The sequence below is a fragment of the Callospermophilus lateralis genome, chromosome 11, assembly GCF_048772815.1.
Source record: "Callospermophilus lateralis isolate mCalLat2 chromosome 11, mCalLat2.hap1, whole genome shotgun sequence".
Classification (NCBI taxonomy): domain Eukaryota; kingdom Metazoa; phylum Chordata; class Mammalia; order Rodentia; family Sciuridae; genus Callospermophilus; species Callospermophilus lateralis.
The window spans coordinates 87332082-87357298 of record NC_135315.1 but is presented as its reverse complement, the minus strand read 5'-3'; the positions used below and the strand labels follow the sequence as shown (position 1 = coordinate 87357298).

The 25217-nt window shown below is 32.5% G+C and overlaps 1 protein-coding gene across 1 annotated transcript in view; it reads left to right on the top strand.

Moving 5' to 3' along the window:
• Window positions 1-25217, top strand: part of LOC143410653 (A-kinase anchor protein 9-like) — a 70998-nt gene that overhangs the window by 22443 nt on the left and 23338 nt on the right. The window contains 9 exon segments of the mRNA XM_077110646.1: window positions 2019-2072; window positions 2444-2617; window positions 3555-3710; window positions 4489-4680; window positions 9065-10318; window positions 10320-11426; window positions 18806-19016; window positions 20161-20189; window positions 20741-20904. Coding sequence (XP_076966761.1) covers window positions 2019-2072; window positions 2444-2617; window positions 3555-3710; window positions 4489-4680; window positions 9065-10318; window positions 10320-11426; window positions 18806-19016; window positions 20161-20189; window positions 20741-20904 — 3341 coding nt within the window.

Sequence of the window (25217 nt, the reverse complement as noted above, 5' to 3'; positions counted from 1 at the left end):
CTGAGGACTCCCAATAACTACTGATGCCTTTCTGAGCTGCTTGACTATCATACCTCCCAGTCTGGAGGTGAGATCACTTTTCTGTCAAAAATGTCTGTTGCCTGAAGGAGACTCAGGTCTCATCACTGATGAGAGCAAAGATCAGATAGCAACTCTGCTTTTGTGGAGTGGAGAAACAGGGCTTTCAGTTTGTATATTGATGAGTATTATATGCTGTAGCTTGGGGAATTTGGTGGGAAGGCCTGCAACTAACTAAAGATGAGGATGAGAAAAATGAAATGGAGGAGAGTGAGGTGAAGTTTGAGAACTCTTCTGCAAACTTATGAAAAAAATAGTAGATAAGAAGTTGAGAATCTTAGTTATGAAGGTTGTGACAATCCTCCAGTAGGCTGTCTTCAACCTGCTGCATTGTGACTAGCACTCAGGGCTAAACAGCGAACTCAGAGCAGATCATAACAGTCCAGGCACTTCAAGACAACTCTACAATGGGCAACATGATGACCAGAAAGTACTTGGAGATAGATCCTAACCAACTCATTGTGGGGCATTATAAATATGTTTAAACTGAATTAGAGGAGAACTAACAATGGGCAACATGATGGCCAGAAAGTACTTGGAGATAGATCCTAACCAACTCATTGTGGGGCATTATAAATATGTTTAAACTGAATTAGAGGAGAACTAACTGAATATTTGCTATAGAGGTATTAGATATAACTATTATACGGGATAAATAATTTATGTAATACTGGTAACATGGTATTTGACATGATCTTTGATGATATTTACAAATATTCATTTTATTACACTGTTACTTCAAAATAGAAATTTTAGTGTGTACTAAAATTAGAATGTGTCATTTCTGAGTCATGAAAAACTAATTGAAATTTAGAAGTATTATAATTTGAAAATTATCACAAGTGACTTTCTATCTAGAAGTAGTATTCTACATTCTTGTGGTTTTTCACCAATTACAATAATGTGTTAACAAAACTTGTTTTTTTGCCTTCCCTTTAGCTTTATTTCTCAGAGATTATTCTTAGAATAAAAGTAGAGGAATCAAACTGATTTTTTAAAAGTCTCTTAGTTAGGACCCTCTCCCCCTTTTATTTGGCAGTTGTGGGTATTGGGCCTTGCTCATGCTAGACAGATGCTCTACAACTGGGCTACATCTTCAGTCCTAGGATTTTTACTTTTTAATGTGTCATGGCTCATACAGACTTAATCCTAACTCTAGACATTCTGACTAGTCTGTCCCACATATTTCAATGTTAACAATTTCATTCTCCTGGGTTCTATTAACATAGAATTGTGAAGGCTTAAGATATGGGCAGGAATGTGGGCAGGAATGAAGTTGGTTTTTGTATTCTTAGTGGTAAAAAGGCAATTAAATGATTAATTGATAAGAAATTAATTTCCCACTCCTTAAACCCTATATACATATTCTATCATCCTCCTTTCTCTTACTACAAAATATCTGTTCTACAGCCAAGTGGTGATATGTTAAAGAAAGCCCCCACATCTGTCTGGATTTGCATGACTAGCAATAGTACTATCCCCAGAGGAAAGTTTTTAGGGGAGTGTTCTTTACCTCTTTATTTCCCTTGGCTTGCTCACTAGCCTTTAATAAAATTTATACCAGTAAATGGTTTTATTTGAAAATAAATAAGGCTTAATTTTAAAAATATATTTAGCTAATTTTAAGGAAGCATTTTGTAAAAGAAGATCTAGTAACTTGAAGCTTTTAGTTTTCTTTCTGAAGACTAAATAGGAACTGCACTTAGAACTTCAGTTAACTTAAATGAAAGTGTCTTTTGCATTGTAAGAACTTAGATGTTTGAGGAATGATTGGCATTTGATATGCCTCTTAGATACTTCAGTTAAATATAATTACCATATTTGTTTTGCTATTAAGGCATTTTCCCTAGATGTAAAAGATACACAGTTAGTAGAAATATTATTGTTAGGTAAATAAAATTTGGTCTATCATAATATATCAGGAAATTGTTTTTATACAGGTAAATGATTGCTGTAATGTGGTGAAAACAGGAAAGCCTACCAATTTATTAATGGTACAGTATATAAAACTACTCATGATACTAATATTTTTTTTTTATTATTTAAAACCATTTGACTTACTAACCAAGCTTTCTCCTGTATGTAATTCTTTCTGTATGTGATTTCTAAAAGTTACTAGATCTTCTTTACTGCTTAACAAAACAAAGTTACCTCATTTCTATTATAACATGGAATTGGAACAAAATTTGCAGATATGCTGTTTAGGGGTAATATCACATTAATAGCAAACCAGATTACCATAGAAGTGAACTTCAAAGTGAAGAGTGATGTTTTAAAGTGGATTTTGCTATGGAATTCAATATTCGAATTCCTCTCTCAGGAATGTTGCTAGTACTGAATTATTAAAAATATTGGATTAATTTAGGAAGAAGAATTTGGTGTCGTTGATTCTTATTCTGAACAAGGCGCACACTATAGTGAGACTCGCCTAGAGTTGATAGAAAACGAATTAGTTGGAAAACCTGAACATGAGCCCGAAGAACTGAACAGAGAACTGGAAGAAATGAGGGCCACCTATGTGACTGACGGATTGCATCAGGTACATTTACCTTCTGTGGCCTTTGTTTGCTACTCACAAACACAAAAACAGGAAATTTTTTTTTAATATTTTTTTTTTAGGTGGACACAATATCTTTATTTTACATTTATGTGGTGCTGAGAATCAAACCCAATGCCTCATGCATGCTAGGCGAGTGCACTACCACTTGATCCACATCCCCAGCCCTCCAGCAAATTTTATTGATACTTTTTTTATTTAATGAGAATTACAGGTGTTAACTTAAGATTATCTCATTCACGAGAAAAATGGGGTTCTTGCACATAGTATTAAGAATCCCATTTTACACCTAGAATTCAACTAATAGGGGTAACATGTATGTTACTTTGTTTATTTACCTTAATAAGATAGAGTAAAATAACTTCAGTGATTTCAGGACAGATGTTTTTCTAATGAGCCTGAAAGAAAATTGTGGTATAAATCATATTTTTTTAAAATGATGACTTAAACCCATTAAGAATGTCAGCAAGTCCCTGTAAATATTATCTGCAGTTAGAGTGAGATCTCTTGTATTAAGTAATCAGTTATGAATCAAGATGAAAATGGGATATTAATGAGGATGACAGAATAGATTTCAGTTTCATCCTCTCCAAAAACAATTTGGTGGTGTTGCCCAGTAACAGATTGGGGGAGCTCCCCAATATAAAGGCATTTGCTTCTAGAATTAGATATATAGAAAAGCCAGAACAAGTGAAAATTTTTTGCATGTGCACATTAATTTCTTTCAGATTGATTTGGAAGTAAAACAAATTTCTTAAAGCTCATAGCTTTCAAATGTGGGAGATAGCATACAAATTGTAAGAATTCCACTGATGTGTTTTGAATCTCATATTTTTTAAAAAGTTGCTTGTAACAATGATAACCAGTTTTATGTAAAATATAAGCCTGGAATATAATTATTTTCACTGATTTCCTTTAGTTACAAGAATTTGAAGCAGCAGTTAAACAAAGAGATAGTATTATCACACAGCTCACCGCCAATTTACAACAGGCAAGAAGGGAAAGGGACGAAACGGTGAGAAAATGTTTAGAGTTGAAGGAGCAAAGTCAAAAATTGCAGATTCAATTCCAACAAGTAAGTATTACAAGTAGAACAAGACTTACTCGATTTTTATAATGAATTTTTAAATTTTTTCACTTTCTAGAACAAATCTGTTATAAAGCCATTTGTTTATTCATACTGGAAAAACTAGTGAATAAGTGTTACGTTAATCAAGAATTTAATTTATACTTCTTGGGTAGTTTCTTGCTGTTGTTTTCTTTGTACTTCTTCCCTGTCTCTATTTAAAAATTCTACAAAGTCTTATCAGGTGTATTTTTGCAGAAATTTAACCTGCAGTTACACCCTACTTTTTCCAACCCTGGTATGGTTTTATGTTAATTAGGTTATCAATTATAACTAGACTGACAACTGGATATATTCCATTTATCTTTAGTTGGAACTATAATCTAATTGCGTTAAACAAAAGGGAGGAATTTAAGGTAAGAATACAGGCTTGTTTATAGAACTTAAGGGCAGAAATACAACCAGAACTCTGAGAGAAATTGGAACTAGAGTTTGAAAAGTCATCAAGAATCCAGGAAGAACTTTCAGTCCGCATTTTTCTCTGCCTGTCTGCCTGTCTTATTTCTCCTATTTTTTCAGCTTTATAATGTGAAAGGTAAATTCTTTGGCTCATTACCCAAAGTGCACATGACCTATCAGCATGTTGACAGCATGGAAACATGTTGACTGAGATAGTAAGCCTATGAAGTGAGCATAGTTTCCAGAGAACCCCTGTGGGCTGAGGGTACAATAAAGTGTCACTTCAAAATTTAATATTTTGAGATTTCTTTCTGTTTTCATGTTACAGGCTATTGAAACTCTACGAAACAGCACTCGCAGTAACACAGCTGCAGATTTACTGCAAGCCAAACAACAAATTCTCACTCATCAACAACAGCTTGAAGAACAAGACCATCTATTAGAAGATTATCAAAAAAAGAAAGAAGACTTCAAAATGCAAATTAATTTCTTACAGGAGAAAATTAAAGTATATGAAATGGTATGTGTGTCTTAAGGAAGTCAACCTACTTGTAGCAGCTTTGTAATTAACGTTAAAGTTTTTAATGGAGGTGTTTATCTTTTTTTATGCATATGCACCCAAAATTTCATAATTGAGACAAACTCTTTGAGTATATAAAATAATATATTTCAAAAACATTGAGAATTTTGTAGTAATAGTTTTAAAGATGACACTACTCATTACTCTGCTCCTTAAAAGTGATCTGCCTATGTTAAACTAAAGTCTCAGGAGAATCTATTTTTATGACTAGGATTTTTATCCTTTTTCCTCCAACTAAATGTATTTCTTCTTATTTTAGCCATGATTATAAAATTCTGAAAAAGAAATTTTGTAAATTTAAACTAGGAAAAAATGTGGTTGATTCTTTTTATTCACTTGAGTTATATTCCAGTTTGGGGGAATTATTTAGTCAATAAGTGCTCCTGGTAGGAAATGTATCACATGGATTGTAATCTTTAATCTTAAAAGCAATTCATGCTAGTAGATTCCATTATTTTTTTGTTTTTTTTGAGAAGTTGAAGTTTAGATGTGATTTGCCTGAAGCTTCCCCATTAATAGGTGCCAGAGTTGAAATTCTGAGCTCCTTGCACTACACTGCACTCTAATCCTTGCCATCTCTGTCCTCTTTTTTGCTCTGTGAGAGCTGAAACAAGGCAGTGTGATCACCGTGTTTGAATGTAGCTGAACATCATTTTACAGTAACTCAAATTTCTTTCCATCACTCTGTGTGTGTCTACAAATGTCTATGAAAGCACCATTGGTATGGATTTGTGGGTTTCAAATAAATTTGAGCAAGTAGGCAAATACGGAATCTGGGAACAATGAAGATGGAGAATATATATAATACAGCATATTTTATAAACTTAGAAGATTCTACAGGAAGTTTAGAAATTACCAAGACAAGAATATTGTTTGGATAGCAAAAGCCTTAACTAGCACTTATTAAGTACTTACTCTATAACAGGCAGTATTCAAAGCCTCTTACACATATTAATGCATTGAATTATCACTACAACCCCATGAGATAAGGGTACCTTTATCATTTACAAATGATGGTACCAAGACAATGCAAGATGAAGGAGATAATCCAGGTGCAGAAGTGATGTATTGATAGAGCCAGATTTCAAAGCTCAGTTATCTGACTCCAGAGACTCCTCTTTGAAAAATAGGAAATGTACAAATTAAAATTATGAGAAGGGCATGCTTTTCAACTAAGGTAATTTAAAGATTATGCAAGTGTTTACAGAATACCTATTCTGTAGTAACCCTTGCAAAAGATATATGACGGACCTTAAGATGTCCCCTTTCTTCACTGAACCCATGGAGCGGTGCGGCATGTACACAAGTTACCACAAAATAAAAAGTAAGTGCAGGTAACAAGTGTTATGAATGTTTTGACGAGGTCTGATTTATGAGGAAAAGATTCAGGGTAGACATCAGCAGGGAAGTAATATTTGAGATAGATCTATAAATTGGAATAATGTGTTATTTATATTTTGTTTACCCATAAATTGGTATAATATATGGAACAGCTATTCAATACCTATTTGGTAATCAAGAGAATTGTTTATGAATTCATGACAAATAGAGATAGGCAGGATATTCTTTGTGGGGTATGGAGTGGGCATAAAGACCCAGGCTGAAATGTTGAAAATGTATAGGGAGCAAAAAGTAATTTACTTAGAAAGCAATAGGCTTTGGAAGTGTCTTTCTGGAGGGTAAGAGTAGAAAGACAATTGAGACCTAAGTTGAAAGTGCCTGGATCTAGGATTTTATTATTTCTTATTGTCACTAGGCAGTATAATTTCAGATAATCTAAAATTTATGTAATTCATTTTAGTATGAAAATAAACTGTTTATTTGAATGTTAGCAATACTACTTTTATTGTTCTTATTATTATATTTTAATTTCTCAGTTTTCAAAAAATTTAATCCCTTTGAGAAGTAGTTCTGTCAGAGCAGCTGAAGTAACTATATTGATAGTCAAAGGCTCATTATCCTAATCCTCCAAACCTCCTGTGTTATAGTAGTCACAAACAGGAGGTATATTATTCCCCACTCTTTCAGGTGTAGTTCTAAAAATAGAGGTTTCCTTGACTGAAGGGCTCTCAGTTTTGTAACATAGAACAAGTGATTTAAAACCATGTAATTTGAAAAAAGCTAAACAAAGAAAACTGTGAATTTGTGGTGTTTAATAGTTGAATGAAGAATTATGGTTATCATATTAGGTGTTGGACAGTGTTGAATTAAGTTATTTTCTTTTATGAGGAGTCTTCCTTTCATCTTATAGAAAATCAGGAAATAAAATTATAACAGATTTTTATATCAATGTTAACATTTTTCAAAACTAGTTATTGTTTAACAGTTTAGCTAAAATTGACCATCATGAACTGATTTTACTTTTTTAAAAATTTTTTTAGTTGTAGATGAACAAGATATCTTTATGTATTCATTTATTTTTATGTGGTGCTGAGAATTGAACCCAGTGCCTCATGTGTGTGAGGCAAACACTCTACCTCTGAGACCCAGCTCCAGTCCTGATTTTACATTTTATATAGGTTCCAAATGATTTATAAATTTCTTTCTAGTATATGAATATATTTGTATAAAGCTCAGTAAAAATAAAATACCTTAATTATTTTATTTTAACCTCAAACACATTCTGGGAGATAGAGGAAATTTATCTTTATTGTACAGATAGAAATACCAGGATTAATAGATTACACTAATTTACTAATGTTGCATTCTAGTGTAGAAATTAAGAAGGCTCAGCACTTGGTAATAATTGATGTAATTGGAAAAGGAATATGTGACACTCGGACAACAGCTCATAGTCTCACTCAAGAGGCTGCACAAGATAACCTTGGTTTATGTAGTGCAAAATTTGGCCTTTATTTGTTAGGCTCAGAAGTCATATTTTTTTTCTTGAGCTATATCAGAGGTGAATTAGTTCAAGAGGTTAATGTTTAAGTCTAAATATAAGACTGTGAATTTACAATGAGAAATAATTATCACAAACTTCAGATTTTAAGATCATTGGATTTTATATTCTTTCTATGGACAGATGAATTTTAAAAGCCAGGTAATAATTTAAAAAGTTGTTTATTAAGTATTAGATGAAAGGGTGTTGGAGGAATCAGATGTTCAGTGGCATGAGGTTGAGATAACCTGTTACATCCATCTCAGAGTAGTAATGTTCATGTCTGTAGACTAAACTTCTTAAATGCTCCTTGCTGTAACTCCCAACATTGTTTTCTGCATTCAGTATGGTTTTTCGAGAGGGATCAGACTTCTAAAAGGTTGATGGTGCGTTGGTCTTCTTCCAAGAACTATACTCAATTGATCAATGCCTACATTTTCTTAGTACATTTATTCAAGGCGCCTAAGAGTCCTGTTTGGCAAGGACTCGTGTCTCCTTAAGATAACTTTACTTCCTTACCTATATTTTCATCAGTTATATGGATTTCACTTATTTCCTTGGCTTTGGGACTATAGCTCTTAACTGTTTAATGAATATGCGTTAATATGTCTTGTCTTAGCCTAATCTCCAGTTCCAAAGATAGGAACTGGGGAAAATTATCTGATGGTCTTTTATCTTTCTGTGTGAACTGTGGGTCTAAGCCCAAGTTGGTATGCTGTAAATATACAGTAGTGGTCTTAGGTGTCACTTGATGTTCAGTCACTTAAGCATTGCATATCCCTAAATTTCTGATTCACTTAAAACCCCAGGAATAAAGTTAAGGAAGACTTTAAGGAATCCACTTTAGTTCTTGTTGTTGTTCTCATTTTATAGCACTTGTCCATGAAATACCTTCAAATCACTAGAATCCAGGGGAGGACCAGTATTTATTTATTTATTTTTTGTTTCTTATGGGAATCCAGGGGAGGACAGGTTTTTATATTTTTGTGTCTTCTGAGAGTGTCTAGATAGTATGTAGTACTATAACTAGCCATCAGAAATACTTATATTTAGAATATTGACCAGTTAATAAGAAAAATGAAAATGTGATAGTTTATATAGATATTTTAGTCAGACTGGTTTTTGTTTTGTTTTGCTTTTTTGGTGGTGCTAGAAATCAAACCCAAGGCCTCACACATGCTAGGCAAATTAGATTGCATTTTTAAATTTAAATATTTAATCACAGCACAGTGTAAGAGAAATTTCTTCCCAAGAAGGGTAAAACTGTTATATTGTTTGCTCATATGTACTGAGTCCTAGGTGTCCTTGTACTGGGAAAAATGGGGGGGGGGACAGGCCCAACAGTTGCTTTTTATAGAATTTTATAAAAAGGAGACACCCATAAGAAGTTGCCAGAAGCTAAAAATGTCATTCTTATATTTTCATTTTCTTTTCTTTCTAAAGGAACAAGATGAAGTAGAAAAGTCAAATAAAAAAGAATTACAAGAAAAGGAGGCAATCATCCAGGCATTAAATATAAGAATAATAGAAGAAGAAAAAAAGAATCTTGAGCTAAAGGATCAAGTCACAGCCACTGAAAAATTAATGAGAGAATTACAAGAACAAATTGCAAGTATGAAATTAGAGCTGGCTAATTCTAAGCAAAAAGAAAGACAATGTTCTGAAGAAATTAAACAATTAATGGGTACAGTTGAAGACCTTCAGAAAAGACATCATTACACAGATAGCCAGTTTGAATCTGATGTGGTACAGAAAATGGTGGAACAAGAAATGCAAAAAAGATTAGAACAACTCCGAGCAGAGATGGATGAAATGTATGGGCAACAGATAGTACAGATGAAACAAGAGTTAATAAAGCAACACATGTCACAGATAGAGGAACTTAAAGCACAACATAAGGAAGAAATTGAGAGTGTTTTAAAATCACATTTAAATATTACAATTAATGAAGATCAAATAAAGTTAATGAACGTGGCAATAAATGAACTGAATATGAAATTACAAGATACTAATGCGCAAAAGGAAAAACTCCAAGAAGAACTAGGAATAGTTTCAGGAGAAAAATCTACTCTGCAGAGACAACTTGATGACCTTTTTGAAGAATTGAACTTTTTAAGGGACCAAATTCAGAGAGCTAGAATGATAATAGCTGAACAAGAAAGTCAACTGAATGAAGCACGTAAGTCCCTTAGTACAGTAGAAACTTTAAAAGCTGAGATTGTTCTGGCATCTGAATCTAGGAAAGAACTAGAGTTAAAACATGAAGCAAAAGTTACAAATTACAAGATAAAACTTGAAATGTTGGAAAAAGAAAAAAATGCTGTATTAGACAGAATGGCTGAATCACAAGAAGCTGAATTAGAGAGGCTGAGAACACAGCTCCTATTTAGTCATGAAGAAGAACTTTCGAAACTAAAAGATGATTTAGAATTTGAACATCGAATAAATATTGAAAAACTTGAAGATAGCTTAGGCATTCACTATAAACAGCAGATAGATGGCTTACAAAATTTAATGAGTCAAAAGATGGAAACAATGCAATTTGAAAAAAATAATTTGATAACTAAGCAGAATCAGTTGGTTTTGGAAATTTCAAAACTAAAAGATTTACAGAAGTCCATCATGGATTCAAAATCAGAAGAAATGAACCTTCAGATGCATGAACTCCAAGAGGAAATCGAAATATTAAGACAAGAAAAAAAAAGAAAAAGGTACGCTTGAACAAGAAGTTCAGGAATTACAACTTAAAATTGAATTATTGGAGAAACAAATAAAGGAAAAAGAGGATGACCTTAAAGAAAAGTTTTCACAACTTGAAGCAGAAAATAACATTCTTAAAAATGAGAAAAAAGCTTTTGAGGACATGTTGAAAATTTATGTTCCTGCTGAACAAGAAGAAAAATTGATTTTCATTGACTCCAGCAAGTCCATATCCAAAGATTGCAGCTGGCAAAAAGAAATGGAAATGCTTACAAAAGAGAATGAGGCCCTCAAGCAACAGTGTATTCAGCTAAATGAAGAAATTGAAAATCAAAGAAGTACATTTTCATTTGCTGAAAAAAATTTTGAAGCTAACTATCAAGAGTTACAGGAGGAGTATACTTGCCTTCTCAAGGTAAAAGATGATTTAGAAGACAGTAAAAACAAACAAGAATTAGAGTATAAAAGTAAACTTAAAGCACTTAATGAAGAGCTTCATTTACAAAGAATAAATCCAGCTACAATCAAAGTGAAAAGTGCCATGCTTGATACTGACAAAGCTTTTGTCGAAGAGCCATTAGAAATCTGTGAAGTTGTTGAGAAAGATACAACAGAACTTATGGAAAAACTTGAGGTAACCAAGCGAGAAAAGCTAGAATTGTCAGAGAAACTGTCTGATCTCTTTGAACAATTAAAACAGAAACATGGTGAGGTTAATTTTCTCAGTGAAGAAGTCAAATCTTTAAAGCAAGAAAAAGAGAAAATTCTATTGAGATGTCAAGAGCTAGAACTCCTAATTAACCATCATGGAGCAGAAAATATAAACATGTGTGATGTTCATTTAAGTTCTTTACAAGATGGAATAGTAACTATTATAAACAAGGATTCTCAAGGATCATTATCTAATGTATGTGAAGATTTTGGAGAAGAATCAAAAACAGTAGTGGAAGAGAAAATTTCTTTTGAAAATGTGGCTATTAGAAGAGAAAGCAAGCAAGAACAGTTATTTTCACCATCAGTAACAAATGAGTCCTCACCTGGGACAGATCAATCAAGTGAAAACGATAAACTCCATCAGGAACTTTATGTACTTAAATCAGAACAGGTATGTTTACTTATTTACATATGGTATAGCACAGTGAAAATGTACATTTCATGCTAAAAAGAGTTTTCACCTTCTTAAAACAAATTTATAAAAGAAAATGAAAGTGAATTATGTAATTCTCATTTGGATCTATCATTTATCATTTAATTTTCCTATTTTTTTCTTAAACTGTTTTTCTTTTAGCTAATCTATTATGTATTCTGCTCAGAAATTAAAGCAATATTTTCTTTGTAAAGACAATAGTTTAAATAATATTGTTTAGAATCTCAACTTTACAAAAGTTATTGATTTTATAACTTAGTATTTTGTTGCAATTTCAAAGACTTTTAGAGTTTTTATTTCATACTGGTCTTTTTCAAGGTTCCACAATTGTAAACAAACTCTTTTGAGTGTTTTAGAACCTTATGCAGTTGTTCAATAGTTATAAATTCTTTTTCCTTTGTGCAAGAAAAACACTTAAGCCCTAGAGTTTTTTGAGTCTTATACCTGAGGAGGAAAAAAAAAATAGTATTAATTCTCTGTACAGCTAAAGAAATAAAACACATAAAATAATAGGTTATTTCCTTTTATGTCAGCTATTCATATTAGAAATAACAGAAAAGTCTGATGTGTATCTTCAGTATGATAATGCTAAATAAACTTTTTATAATTAAAAACAACTTTTAGCTGTAGATGGACATTTTACCTTTATTTTATTTTTTTATAATATGGTGCTGAGGATTTAACCCAGTGCTTCACACATGCTAGTCAAGCTCTCTACCACTGAGCCACAACTGTAGCCTGCTAAATAAACTTATGTGTTTCTAAAACTTAGGTAATAAATATCTTTTGCAGATATAAGAGTTTAGTGTTGAAAGAGAGAAGAAGTTAAGGAGTATATATTTCAGTGAGGAAGACAGGTAATAAATGAGAAAATAAGACAGAAATATTGTTAACAGTCTATGAAGAAATAAAACATGATATCGTGATAAAATAAAACAGGGAAGCTCACAAAAAAAATTGAGAATGATGGGTGGGGGTGGGTGGTGGTCTGGAGATTGGAGGAATTAACACTTGAACTGAGATTCGAATGAGAGGGAAGAGGCTGCATTATGGAAATTAGAGCAGTTGTACCATGAGTAAATTTGAGGAACCGAATTGAAGGCCTATGTAGTTGAGTTTGGAAAGAGTTTGAAGAAGGAAGAAACTCAATCATAGGGAGCCTTATAGACTTTGTAAGTTTAGATTTTTATCCCTAAGTACAATAGGAAGTCATCGGAAAGTTTTCTGTTTTTATTTCTAATGACATGTTCATGTTGATGATCTTATCAAATGTGGTCATACTTTACGTTTTTAATAACTTGAATAGACCCAAGAAATTCAAATTGCTTAACAACTTTTGCTATGTTAAATATTGCAAATTGTTTTTAAAACTATAAATGGTGGTAATTACTCCTAAAAAATGTCAGACATAATTTAAATTTTATTAAAAAGCATTATTCGAAGAAGACCTGAATTTGAAGCACATTTGTCAAATTGGTGAAATTTTCTTAATAGGAATTTTGTTTCTGTATTGAAGATACTTGCAATGGTATTTAGATACTCTCTCCTTGAAATTAACTAAACAAAGTGAAGAAAAGCAAGTCTGTAAATTGCTCCCATTTATCATTATTAAAATAAACGCCATCATTGATACAGAGGGGGGAGTAAGGTATTTATGCAGGTGGAGGGAAGCTCACAGAAGAAATTGAGCGGTGACTTACATAGTGAATCTGTTTACTTGTCTGAAATACTGCAGATGCAACAAAATACTCCTACTCTCAGTATTAAACTTAGTAATTAGAGCAGATATATCTCACTGAAACCAAAATAAATGTGGCTGTTAAAAATTTTTAACTGGCCAGCTGCAGTGGCAAACGCCTATAATCCCAGCTGAGGGAGGCTGAGGCAGGAGGCTAGTGAGTTCAAAGCCATCCTTGGCAACAGTGCGGCAGTAAGCAACTCAGTGAGACCCTCTCTCTAAATAAAATACAAAATAAGGATGAGATGTGGTTCAGTGGTCGAGTGCCCTGAGTTCAATCCCCAGTACCAAAAAAGAAAAAAGAAAAAGAAAAAAATAATTTTTTAACTGAAAAGAAAGAAATGAATAGTTTTGGAGTATAATTCCATATTATCAAAGAGTCTTTTCAACATTGGGGTGCAAGAAATAAGGAGTGGCAGGAACATTATAGATATTGGCTAGTTATTGATGCTGAGAGAAGCCATAAATTCAAGTGTGTGTGTTTAAAATTGGAGGTAATTATTGGTATTGGAAGAGATACTGAGCTTAGAAACATCTACTGGAACTTAGAAACCTCAAGAGAAACCATAATATCAGTTCTGTGAGTGAAGAGACACTACTATATAGGCTATATAGACAGCTACTATATCCCTAGTACCTAGAATAATGTTTTGCACATGATCAGCAGTTAATAATGTTTTACAAATGGATGAATGAGGGGTGAATAGGGGAAATAAACAAAGCCGCTTTATCAAGAATCAGCTGTGAATCAGGATAGGCCTTCATGTTAGAATGAAAATCAGAATAGCTTTTGTCGCTTGCTATTTAGCATTGTTCTATAAGCCCTAACCATTCCAAAGATAAAAAGATACATGGCATAAATAGAAGTAGATAATTCACAGGTGTAATTAAGAAATTGAGAAAAATAATCTAAGCAAAGAAACCAAAAATCCTAATGTAAAATAAATGTCAAAATTAGCCAAAAATGTGTAAGACCAATATAAATAAAATTAGAATACTATCAATTTAATAAATGAGATATTGAAATGAGTTAAGTATTAAACAGTGTAGAAAAGTGTCAAGAATATCCACATTCAAAGGAAGTAGAAGGAAGGAAATAAAGAGCAAAAATAAGAGAACTTGTAATAAACAAGTGGGAAAATTTTTCAAGAACTTTGGAGGTTTATTATTTGAAAAGATTATTTACAGGTATTAGATCTCCGAAAATATGACCAAGGGGGGAAAAACACATAAGCAAAATCAAGAATGAAATAAGGACATAAGTACAGGTACCACAAGAAATTTTAAAAGTCATAAAAAATGCTACAAATAATCTCTGCCAATAGATTTGAAAATATAAGCAAACTCTAGATGGTGTTCTGGAAGAATATAAACTACCAGAACTAATGCAAATAGAAATGAATAAGTTCAAATAACCATTAAATAGAAATGAATAAGTCAGTAATCATTAAAGAGTTGAAGTAGTGGTCAGAAGTTTTCCCTTTTGCCTCATCTCAAACCAAAATGCTAGACTTAAGACCATTTTACAAGTAATTGTTATTAACTCTCCAAGAACAAAAGTGTAAGTGTCCACTAAAGTAGGATTAAAGAGAGAATGGGAAAAAAAGGAAAGAAGAAAAACTGAAGAAAGAAAAACCACCCAGTTCACCTTAGAAAGCCAATATTAATATGAAGTCCTGATAGGAATTGTAAAGAAAATAAAATTGTAGAGTAATCTAATTTGTAAGTGTAGTTGCAGAAATTCCAAATAAAATATTAGCAAGTTATACCAAGAGTGGACAAATAGTTAAACATTTGAAAAAAAAATCTGTGACTGTAATCTCTACATTTTTATGTAGCAGGACAAAATCCATGATTATTTTAGTGCATCTCAGAAAAAAATACATAAAAAAATTGACAACCCATTTATAAGTAAAAAAAAAAAGCTTTAGGAAATCAGGAATAGCACGGAAATTTTCTAGTCATGATGCTGATTTTCATCAAAATGTTGACAGATTATATTTCTGATGGTGAAATTTAGAAGCATTTCCATTAGAATCAAGTATAGGACTAGGATACATACCCATTGTCAACATTACTATTGAAACATGGTTTTGTAGTTCTTAGTGAATGCTTCTCCAGTTCTTGCAATATGACAAGAATAGGAAATGAGAAAAAATATGAACAGATCAGGCAAAACTTTAAACCCAAGATAATAAGATGTTTTGAGTTTTTGTTAAGAAAGTTATAAAATATTGAAGACACAAAGACCTGACTGTGTGCTAATACATATCATATCCATAATGGAAAGATACAAAGAAAAATATCAGTTCTCTCCTAATTAATAGTTCTAGTCAAAATTACAATAAGGTTTCTTAATGAATGTGGAATACTGATTCTAAAATTGATATAGAAGAGTAAATAGCCAAGAATACTCAAGACAATCTTAAAAAGTATGTATTTGTTATCAAAACTTATTACAAAATCATTATAAACAATATGGTTTAATGCCAGGATGGTTAAGTAGATCAGTAGAATATAATGAAAAGCCCAGAACAGATCTGTATCTTGTAAAAATTTAGCAAGAAGGCCCTACAAGTCAATGAATCACTTAGTGAATCTCTACTACATTCCAGGCACTGTTCAAGTCATTCATAATTTAACAGTGAATGAAAATGGTCAAGGAAGAATAAAGTTTACTTTTTAGGGTTTAAATGAACATTAGAAAATACAGACAAATATTTCTGGTGGTCTTAAGTGCTATGAATAAAATTACAGTATGATAAGAAGATCTCCCTAAGTGTAGGGCTTTTTTTGCATAGGGTAGGTCAAGGAAGACTACTTTGGTGAGATGATATTTGAGCAGAGACAGAGGAAATCAAAAAATAAACCAAATTAGCAGAAGCTTAGAGTATTCAAAATTGTTTGGGAGGAAAAAAAACAAAATTGTTTTGAGCACAATTGACTTTTGATACTAGAGGTTAGAAGTTAGGGAATTAGATCATTGTCACTTTAGGGGAAAAAATCAGGTTGGTTAAAAATGTACACATAAGAAGAAAATAGAATCTTAAGATAGGGAAAACTTTTAATAAATACAAAGCATGGGAAAACATTTAAAATTTTTATTGTATCTTTTAAAAACAATGATGTAAAACAGATTTGAGGACTGGGACTACATATTTGCCATGAATGTAAGTTGCAAACAAAAGCTATCAAGAATATAGAAAGAACAATTAATGTAACAAGAGGTCCAAAAACAAAATAATAATGGGCAAAAGATGTGAAAGACATGTGCCTGAATAGGAAATCAAAGTATCTAATAAACATGAAAATATTCTTTCAACCTTACTATTCAGTGTAAAAATAAAATAACATTTTATACCCATTTAGGTTGGTGAAGTTAGTCTGATATAAAGAATGGTGAGGATGTGAGTATATAAGTACTCAACCTTCTGGTAGCATTGTAAATTAGTACTGTTATATAAAAATAATTTGATCAAATCTAGCACAGTTAAAAATGCACTATCTGTGACCTAGCAGTTATATTTCTAAGTAGTTCTCAAAGTGGGGTTCCTGACCAGAAGCACAGCATTACTTGGTAACGGGTTAGAATTCAAAGCTCTTTGACCTCTCCTGAATCAGAAACTGTGGGGATGGGGTTAGGTTCCTAAAGTAACCTGTTTTAATAAGCATTCCAAGTGATTCTGATGCATGTTACATTTGAGAACCACTAATTAGAAAGAAATTAGCACATTTATCCAAAAATTAGGAATAAACCAATTTATCTCCTGAAAGGAAATGGACAAATTTTGGTATAGTCATAATACCACAGTTAAAATGAATTAACCTGTTGCCTTCATGCTGTTTATTTTTTGTTTGTTTGTGGTACTGGACTTTAAACCCCCCATTACCTACATGGGATAATACCAGAGACATATTGAATGAGAAAATAAATTTGTAAAATTAATATCATTTGTGTAAGTCCATAAAAATACAAAATATACAGTGCATTGAGAATGCAAAATGTATTGTAATGAGAAGTGATAATGTAAGAATTAGACTGGATTTGTACCAAACTATGATTATGGTTGCCTGTGAGAAAGGAGTGATGAGAACATAGAAGTTTATGGGGAGTACAGGGAATGAAAAATATAGAGAAAATGTTATAGTACTTGTTAATTTGGGTTTTGAGTTTATTGCTTGCATTTTTCCATATTTAAAATAATATTTTAAATCCAGGCATGGTGGTGCATGCCTGTAATTGCAGCTATTTGGGAGGCTAAGGCAGAGGAGGGTTCTAAGTTCAAGACCAACCTTGGCAACTTGTTGAGACCTTGCCTCAAAAAGGGCTGGGATTGGGATTGTGGGTCAGTGGCAGAGCGTTTGTCTCACATATGTGAAGCACTGGGTTCAATCCTCAGTACCACATAAAAATGAAAATATTGAAAAAAAAAAGGGGCTGGAAATGTAGCTCACAGGTAGAGAGCACCCCTGGGTTCAATTCCCAGTGCCATGAAAATAAAATATTATTTGAAAATAAAAAGAAAGATAAGGAAGAGCCAAGACAACATGAGAGAAATTGGTATGAAAATTTGTTCTCCTGGTCTCCTTGGCTAACTACTCTTACACAGCTGTAGCCGATCCATTGCTGTTAGTCCTCTTAGGGTTTTTAATTGGACCCTGCATCTTTAACTGTTTATTTAATAAGATATATAAAACAAAAAATACATTCTGTAAAACTGATGGTCCTCCATACTCACTACAGTAGCTGTAAACCAATGATGATTAATTAATGATTTGATTAGTTCCATAAAACCAGTGGGGAATGTTATAGGCCAGGCTATATAAGCAATGACCAAACAGACTTCATTTTACCCTGAGACTCCATATTACGTAAGAAGAGCTTCTCCCATAGGAAAGTCCCATCACTGTACCACATTACTAATTGCCTAGCATAGCCTACTTGCAATACAGAATAGCAATTCTTGCACAATGTAAAATTGTTCTCTTTTGTTCCCACTTTCCTTGGGCAGTGTACCTTTCTGGGGAATAATTGATTAGATGTTAGTAGCCATTCTTTAATTTGTATTCAACTAGGGTCACTTTAATCCATTTCTCTTTTGATTATGATTATGAAAAAATCCCAGGAGAAATGAATAAAATGAAAATTTGATTAAAACATTGCATTGTTTCGCTAATGGCTTTATTCAGCTTCTGTACTACTTCTTGCTTGCTTGCTTGCTGGTTGCCAAGTCAATCTGGATGTGGTTTTCGCCTTTAAATATCCTAAAATGTTGAGACTCTAGGCTGTTTCCTGCAGAGACAACTTGTTCCTGTAGGGAGCATTCCCAGACAGTCAGAATAAAGACTCTCCAATATGGACAAATCATAAGCTATACCAAATATCAGAATTTGCTCTAAAATTGAGGTAATGATACTACTCTCCTTGAAAAAAGAAGTAGCTAAGTATAATTGAATGAAGAATGAAGAAAAATTGTCATTGGTTCTCTTATGAAGTTTTAAACTATAAATTATTTCTCCTCTTGTTTTAGTATATGCAAAAAGCAAATTATTTTATAGTAAATTATTTTAAATTTTTCTAATATATATTCACTTTCAGAATGATTTAAGGCTACAGATGGAAGCTCAGTGCATATGCCTTTCAGTGGTTTATTCAGCTGACGTGGATCAGGTTCGTGAATATATGGAAAATGAAAAAGATAAAGCTCTTTGCAATCTTAAAGAGGAGCTTATTTCTACTCAAGAGGAAAAGATCAAGGAGCTTCAGAAAATATACCAGTTAGAACTACAGAATATAAAAACACAAACAGGTAAATAGTTTCTGACTTATAATTACCATGAAGCATCACTTAGAGTCCACCATTTCATAATTCTGTCCTTAGAACTCACAGGGGAAGGTGACTTGTGTATCTAAGCCCTAGTCTTATTTGTTCATATAAACATTGGATATTCATTCAAGTGCTAGAGAAAACTAAAATTACTGAGTCATTTTCCCATAGGAAATTATAATCCATTGGGAAAGCATATATAAAATACACTGAAAATTTCTGAAATGTAAAGAATGGAGGGAGAAAAAAGAGTTTTGTCTTTCCTGGGGAGATGAGTAGGATGAGGGTATGGGTAGGAGTAACTGGGTTGGAAATTTGGGGAAGGCTATGGAGTCTTAAGCATTGAGCTCTATCTAAGATTGCATCCTTTTGGGAGAACTGGGAGTTCAGGTTGTGTTAGCTAGATAAAACTGGAGAGATTGGAAGGAGCTTGATCAGGAAATGTTTTATGTACTCTGATGAAACATGTTTATGTTTTATGCTATTGGTGATAAGACCTACAGCAGGATTTTAAATAGTGGGAGTAACAATAAGATTTTTATTTTAAGTTGATACCATTAGGATCAGTTGGAAGGGATGAAATTATTGATGGGAAGACCAGCCAGATTGAATTGAGTATGATAGAAAGTTAAGTTCAACACTTAGAGTTTGGTTCTAGTTTGTCGTTAATGTTAGCAGAAACTAAGAATGATACCCAAGTTTCTAGCTTAAGAAACTAGAGTATGGTTCTAGTCATAGAAAGGAACCAATTTGTGAAAAAAATAATAATTCAGTTTTAAATATATTGAGTTAAGAATAGAATACTTATTGACTTTGAAAAAATATATAGGAGTTAGTTGAAAATAGAAGTCTGAAACCTGGGAGAAAAATTTAATTATGAGGTAAAGATTTATAATCAGCATGAATGTCAAGGACAAGAGGTCAAGGACAAGAATGAGTTATCAAGGGAAACTAGAGAGTGAGTTAAAAGACCAAGATGGCATAATGGGAAGTAACAGTGTTAAGGGACCATACAATGAACCATAAACAATTAGTCACAGTTAATGTTTTTCTTTCATGATTATTTGGCCAGTTAACTAGACTTCTTGTGTTCAAGGTATCTCTAAGCCTTCACTTTTGCTTTTAGGAATGAGTTTTATTATTGTAATTGCTTTGGTGAACAGAATAGAATTTCAAGCATATCAGATAATACCATGCTTTTTCACTTCAGGGGTTCTTTGAATATAGTAATATTTTAAGTTTGTATTTTTTTAAATTGATATCTTCTTGAGGTAGTCTGTCCACTATTTCCCAAATTGCATGTTAACTAATGGCTCATTTAATTGGCAAAAAAAGTTAGTTTAGTGATTAATTATCAGCATTTTTAAGAAATAAAATAAAATAAAAGAGGAAAGTGAAAGGTGTTAACTACTCTCCTGTGGTCCCTTTTTAACACTTCTTTTGTTTCATGTTTCTGAATTGTTTTAAAGATATAAAATTGTTGAATTTAGAGATACTATACCATAAGGATAGGAGAAATGATCTTGAATCACACTGTTTTCTTGTTTTCATCAGTCAGAATGAGTCAAATTAAAACCTGAGTTTCACTCAAAACATTTTTCAAAGAATAAATATTTTTATACATTGAAATAAAATGATTGTTATTTCACTGAGAAGTTTGTATTGAAATGTGTATTGTCTTCTCTTCCTGTTATCTTCTCTGAAAGATACCAAAAAAAAATAAACAACTTGAAGAACAAATTCAAGAATTAGAAAACTTCATATGCTTTTTGCGCAAACAATTGAATGAAACTGAAGAAAATCGTAGGGCAGAAATTTATTCTCTGCAGGAGAAGCTTCAAGCCATTAGTGAGACCACGGTGGACCCAAGGTATCTATTTACTTAAAACTTCATTCAGCAGTATTTGTAGCTTAGTAACAATGATAGTATCATCTGGAATGGTTATTTTAAGAATAAAATATAACTTTAACAAAGAGATAGGATGTAACATTTTTTAAGAAATAAGAGCAGGAGATAATTCTGTATTTGAAATGTGTGAAATAAATGTTGGTATAAACCAAAGACATTTTATTATAGGAATTTTACTTATACTTTTATAAAGATGTTATTATTAATCTATTTTCTGAATTAAAATAGGTCAGGTAGTAGACATTTACTTGTTTATTCTATGCCTAGGCTTTGATATGTTGATGTGGTGAGTACTTAAATAGTCTAAGTATGATCATTCCACTATGACTTGAATATACTCCATTTGATTGTCTAATGCTCAAATTCATCATGTCCCAAATAGAACCCTGATCTATGAGGAGAGAAGAAATGATCTTCAATTACCACTATGTATGTTTTCTTGGATCAGGATCTTCTAAAATTTGCTCCTTCTGTAGCCATCTTCATCCATCATGACTCCTTTCTGTCATAACTCTCTGCCATTCTATGAAAAAATCTTGTTTTCTTTTTAACCTTCAAAGTACATCACAACTGTGCCACTCCTTACTGCTCCACTGGTCCCTGCCATTGTTTTGTGTTTCACCTGGATTACTCAACTTCTGTTTACAGTCTATTCTCTATATAGTCAACACAAGTGCCAGAACCTTTGCTTTTATAATTTCAGTTACATCATGTTACTCTAATCCTTTTCTGCTCTTTACAGTCTCACTAGTCCTGAGGACCATGACATCTTTGACTTTCATTTCCTACTGACTTTCTTATCACTTACTGTTCTCAAACCATATAATCCCATGGGGTTGGGGTTGGAGCTCAGCGGTAAAGCGCTTGCCTGGCTTGTGTGAGGTCCTGGGTTTAATTCTCAGCACCACATATCAATAAATAAAGTAAAGGTCCATTGACAACTAAAAACAATTTTAAAAGATTAAAAAAAAAACCTCATACATCCACACTGTGATCCTCAATTATATCACATATCAGTATGCTTCTGCTTTAGGGATTGATTGGCTTTTTCTTCTACCTCGAATGATTATTCTGCAGGTATTTGTATGCCCATACCCTCATCTCCTTTGGATCTTTACTTAGATGTCATGTTCCTACATAAATTAAAATCATCCCCAAAGAGTCTGTGTCTTACTTTTCTACTTCATTTTTTCTTAAAATTATTTGTTTTATATGTACGAATACATTATAATCATTGTGTGTGTGCATGTATATGTGTATATAAATAATGTATGTATGTAATTTATGTATCCAAATATATATAAATTTAGAGGAAATATTGTTTCATTTTGTTTGTTTTCAATTAAAGAATTTAAGCCTTTTTAAAAAACATTTTTATTAGTTGTTATTTTATTTATTTATTTATTTACATGCAGTGCTAAGAATTGAACCCAGTGCCTCATACACACTAGGCAAGTACTTTACCACTGAGCCACAACCCCAGCCTAGGAATTTAAGCTTATCGTTGTCTATTTAAGTCACTGATGTATTCTAAATCCACATGATTTCTAAATACTAATCTTGCCTTATTGTTATAAGATTAGACATTTTAAGAAAACATTGTTACAAAGTAGTGAATGCTTATATAACAATACAGAATTCGGACATACATACCAAAAGATATGTGGGTAGATAAAATTAAAATTAAACTGATTGTAAGTTAAAATTAAACTAACTGTAAGTTAAGAACCTTCTCTTTCCTGTTGCCACACTTCATTTCCAATATAAGCAATCATTGTTACTTTTGATATGTATTCTTTCAGACATTTTCCTATTTATATAGACATATATGTTAAAACAGGCTTTTAATGCAAGTGAGAATTTACAAGCTTTTTTAACTCAGTAATATATCTTAGGTATATCTTTATATATATATCCATACATACATGCACACACACACACACACACACACACACACACACATATATATATATATATATATATATATATATATATATATATATATATAATTTTTTTTGTATCAGGGATTGAATTCAGGGGCTCTTTACCATCAAGCCACATCCTCATCCCTCTTCTTTTTTTTTCAGAACTACTGTTTTTATTTAAAATAACTCATGTTCAGATCTACCACATACCAGTTGGGTAATGTTAGACAAATCAATTTTTTTTAATTAATTTTTATTGTAGGTTGTTCAAAACATTACATAGTTCTTGATATATCGTATTTCACACTTTGATTCTAGACAAATCAATTTTAATGAACTATTATTTCTATATATGTAGTTTCAATAACTAATTATTATTTTTTAGTTCTAACAATTTTTTTCTCCTAACTAGTTATCTAAGACAGTAGGATGCATTTTGACATATCATACATAAATGAAGTATAACTTCTCATTCTTTGGTTGTGCATGATGTAGAATATGTGATGTAATCATATATGTACTTGGGGTAATAATTTCTGATTCATTGTACTATCCTTTCTTCCCTCATAACCCTCCCCTCCCCTCATGCCCTTTGTCTAATCCAAAATATGTTTATTCTTCCCTACCCCCCCAACCCATTGTGAATTAGTATCTGCATATCAGACAAAATATTCAGTCTTTGGTTCTTTGGGATTGGCTTATTTAGCTTAGCATGATATTCTCCAGGTCCATCCATTTGCCACCAAATGCCATAATTTCATTCTTCTTTAAGGCTGAGTAATACTTCATTGGGAAGATATATATCACACTTTCTTTATCCATTCATCTGTTGAAGGACACCTGGGTTGGTTCCGTAGTTTAGCTATTGTGAATTTAGCTGCTATAAACATGATGTGGCTGCATCACTGTATTATGCTTATTTAAAGCCCTTTGAGTATAAACCTAGGAGTGGGATAACTGGGTCAAATGGTGGTTCCATTCCACATTTTCTTATGAATCTCCATGCTGCTTTCTATAGTAGTTGCATCAATTTGCAGTCCCACCAGCAATGTATGAGTGTACCTTTACCCCCACATGCTTGCCAACATTTATTGTTGCATATTTTTTCTTTTTCTTTTTTTGTGGTGCTTAGTAATGAACTAGGGCCTTGGTCATGTGAGGCAAGCAGTCTACCAAGTGAGCTATGTCCCTAGGCCTGTTGCTCGTATTCTTGATAGTTGCCATTCTAACTGGAGTGAGATAGAATCTCATTGGAGTTTTGATTTGCATTTCTCTAATTGCTAGAGATGTTGAATGTATTTTCACATATTTGTTGATCAATTGTATGTCTTCTGTGAAGTGTCTGTTCAGTTCCTTAGCCCATTTATTGATTGGTTTGTTTTTCTGGTGTTTTTATTGTTTTTTAATTTTTTTTTAGTTGTTGATGAAACTTTATTTTTTAAATTTATTTATATGTGGTGCTGAGAATCAAACCCTAGGTCCCTCACACATGCCAGGCAAGCACTCTACCACTGAGCCACAACCCCAGCCCCTGTTGTTAAGTTTCTTGAGTTTTTTATATATCCTGGGGATTAATGCTCTGAGGTGTATGTGTGGTAAAGGTTTTCTCCCATTCGGTAGGCACTCTTCATGTTATTGATTGTTTGATGTGAAGAACCATTTTAGTTTGAATCTTTTTATTGATTCTTGCTTATAGTTCTTGTGCTCTAGAAATCTTGTTAAGGAGGTCAGTTCCTAAGCTGAGATGGTAGAGTTTGGACCTACTTTTTCTTCTGTTAAATGCATGGTCTCTGTTCTAGTGCCTAAATCCTTGATCCACTTTGAGTTGAGTTTTGTGCAAGATTAGAGATAGAGGTTTAATTTCATTTTGCTTCATGTGGATTTTCAGTTTTCCCAGCACCATTTGTTGAATAGGCTATCTTTTCTCCAGTGAGTATTTTTGTTACCTTTGTCTAGTATGAGATAACTGTATTTATATGGGTTTGTCTCTATGTCTTCTATTCTGTATCATTGGTCTATGTGTCTGTTTTGGTGCCAGTGTCATCCCATTGTTTTTTGTTGTTGCTGTTATGGTTCTGTAGTATAATTTAAGTTCTGGTATTATGATGCCTCTTGCTTCACTTTTCTTCCTAAGGATTGTTTTGGCTATTCTGGGTCTCTTTTTTCCAAACGAATTTCATGATTGCTTTTTCTAGTTTTACAAAGAATGTCATTGGAATTTTAATAGGAATTGCATTAAATCTATATAATGCTTTTGGTAGTATGGCCATTTTGACAATGTTAATTCTACCTATCCAAGAATATGGGAGATATTTCCATCTTCTAAGGTCTTCAGTTTTTTTCTTTAGT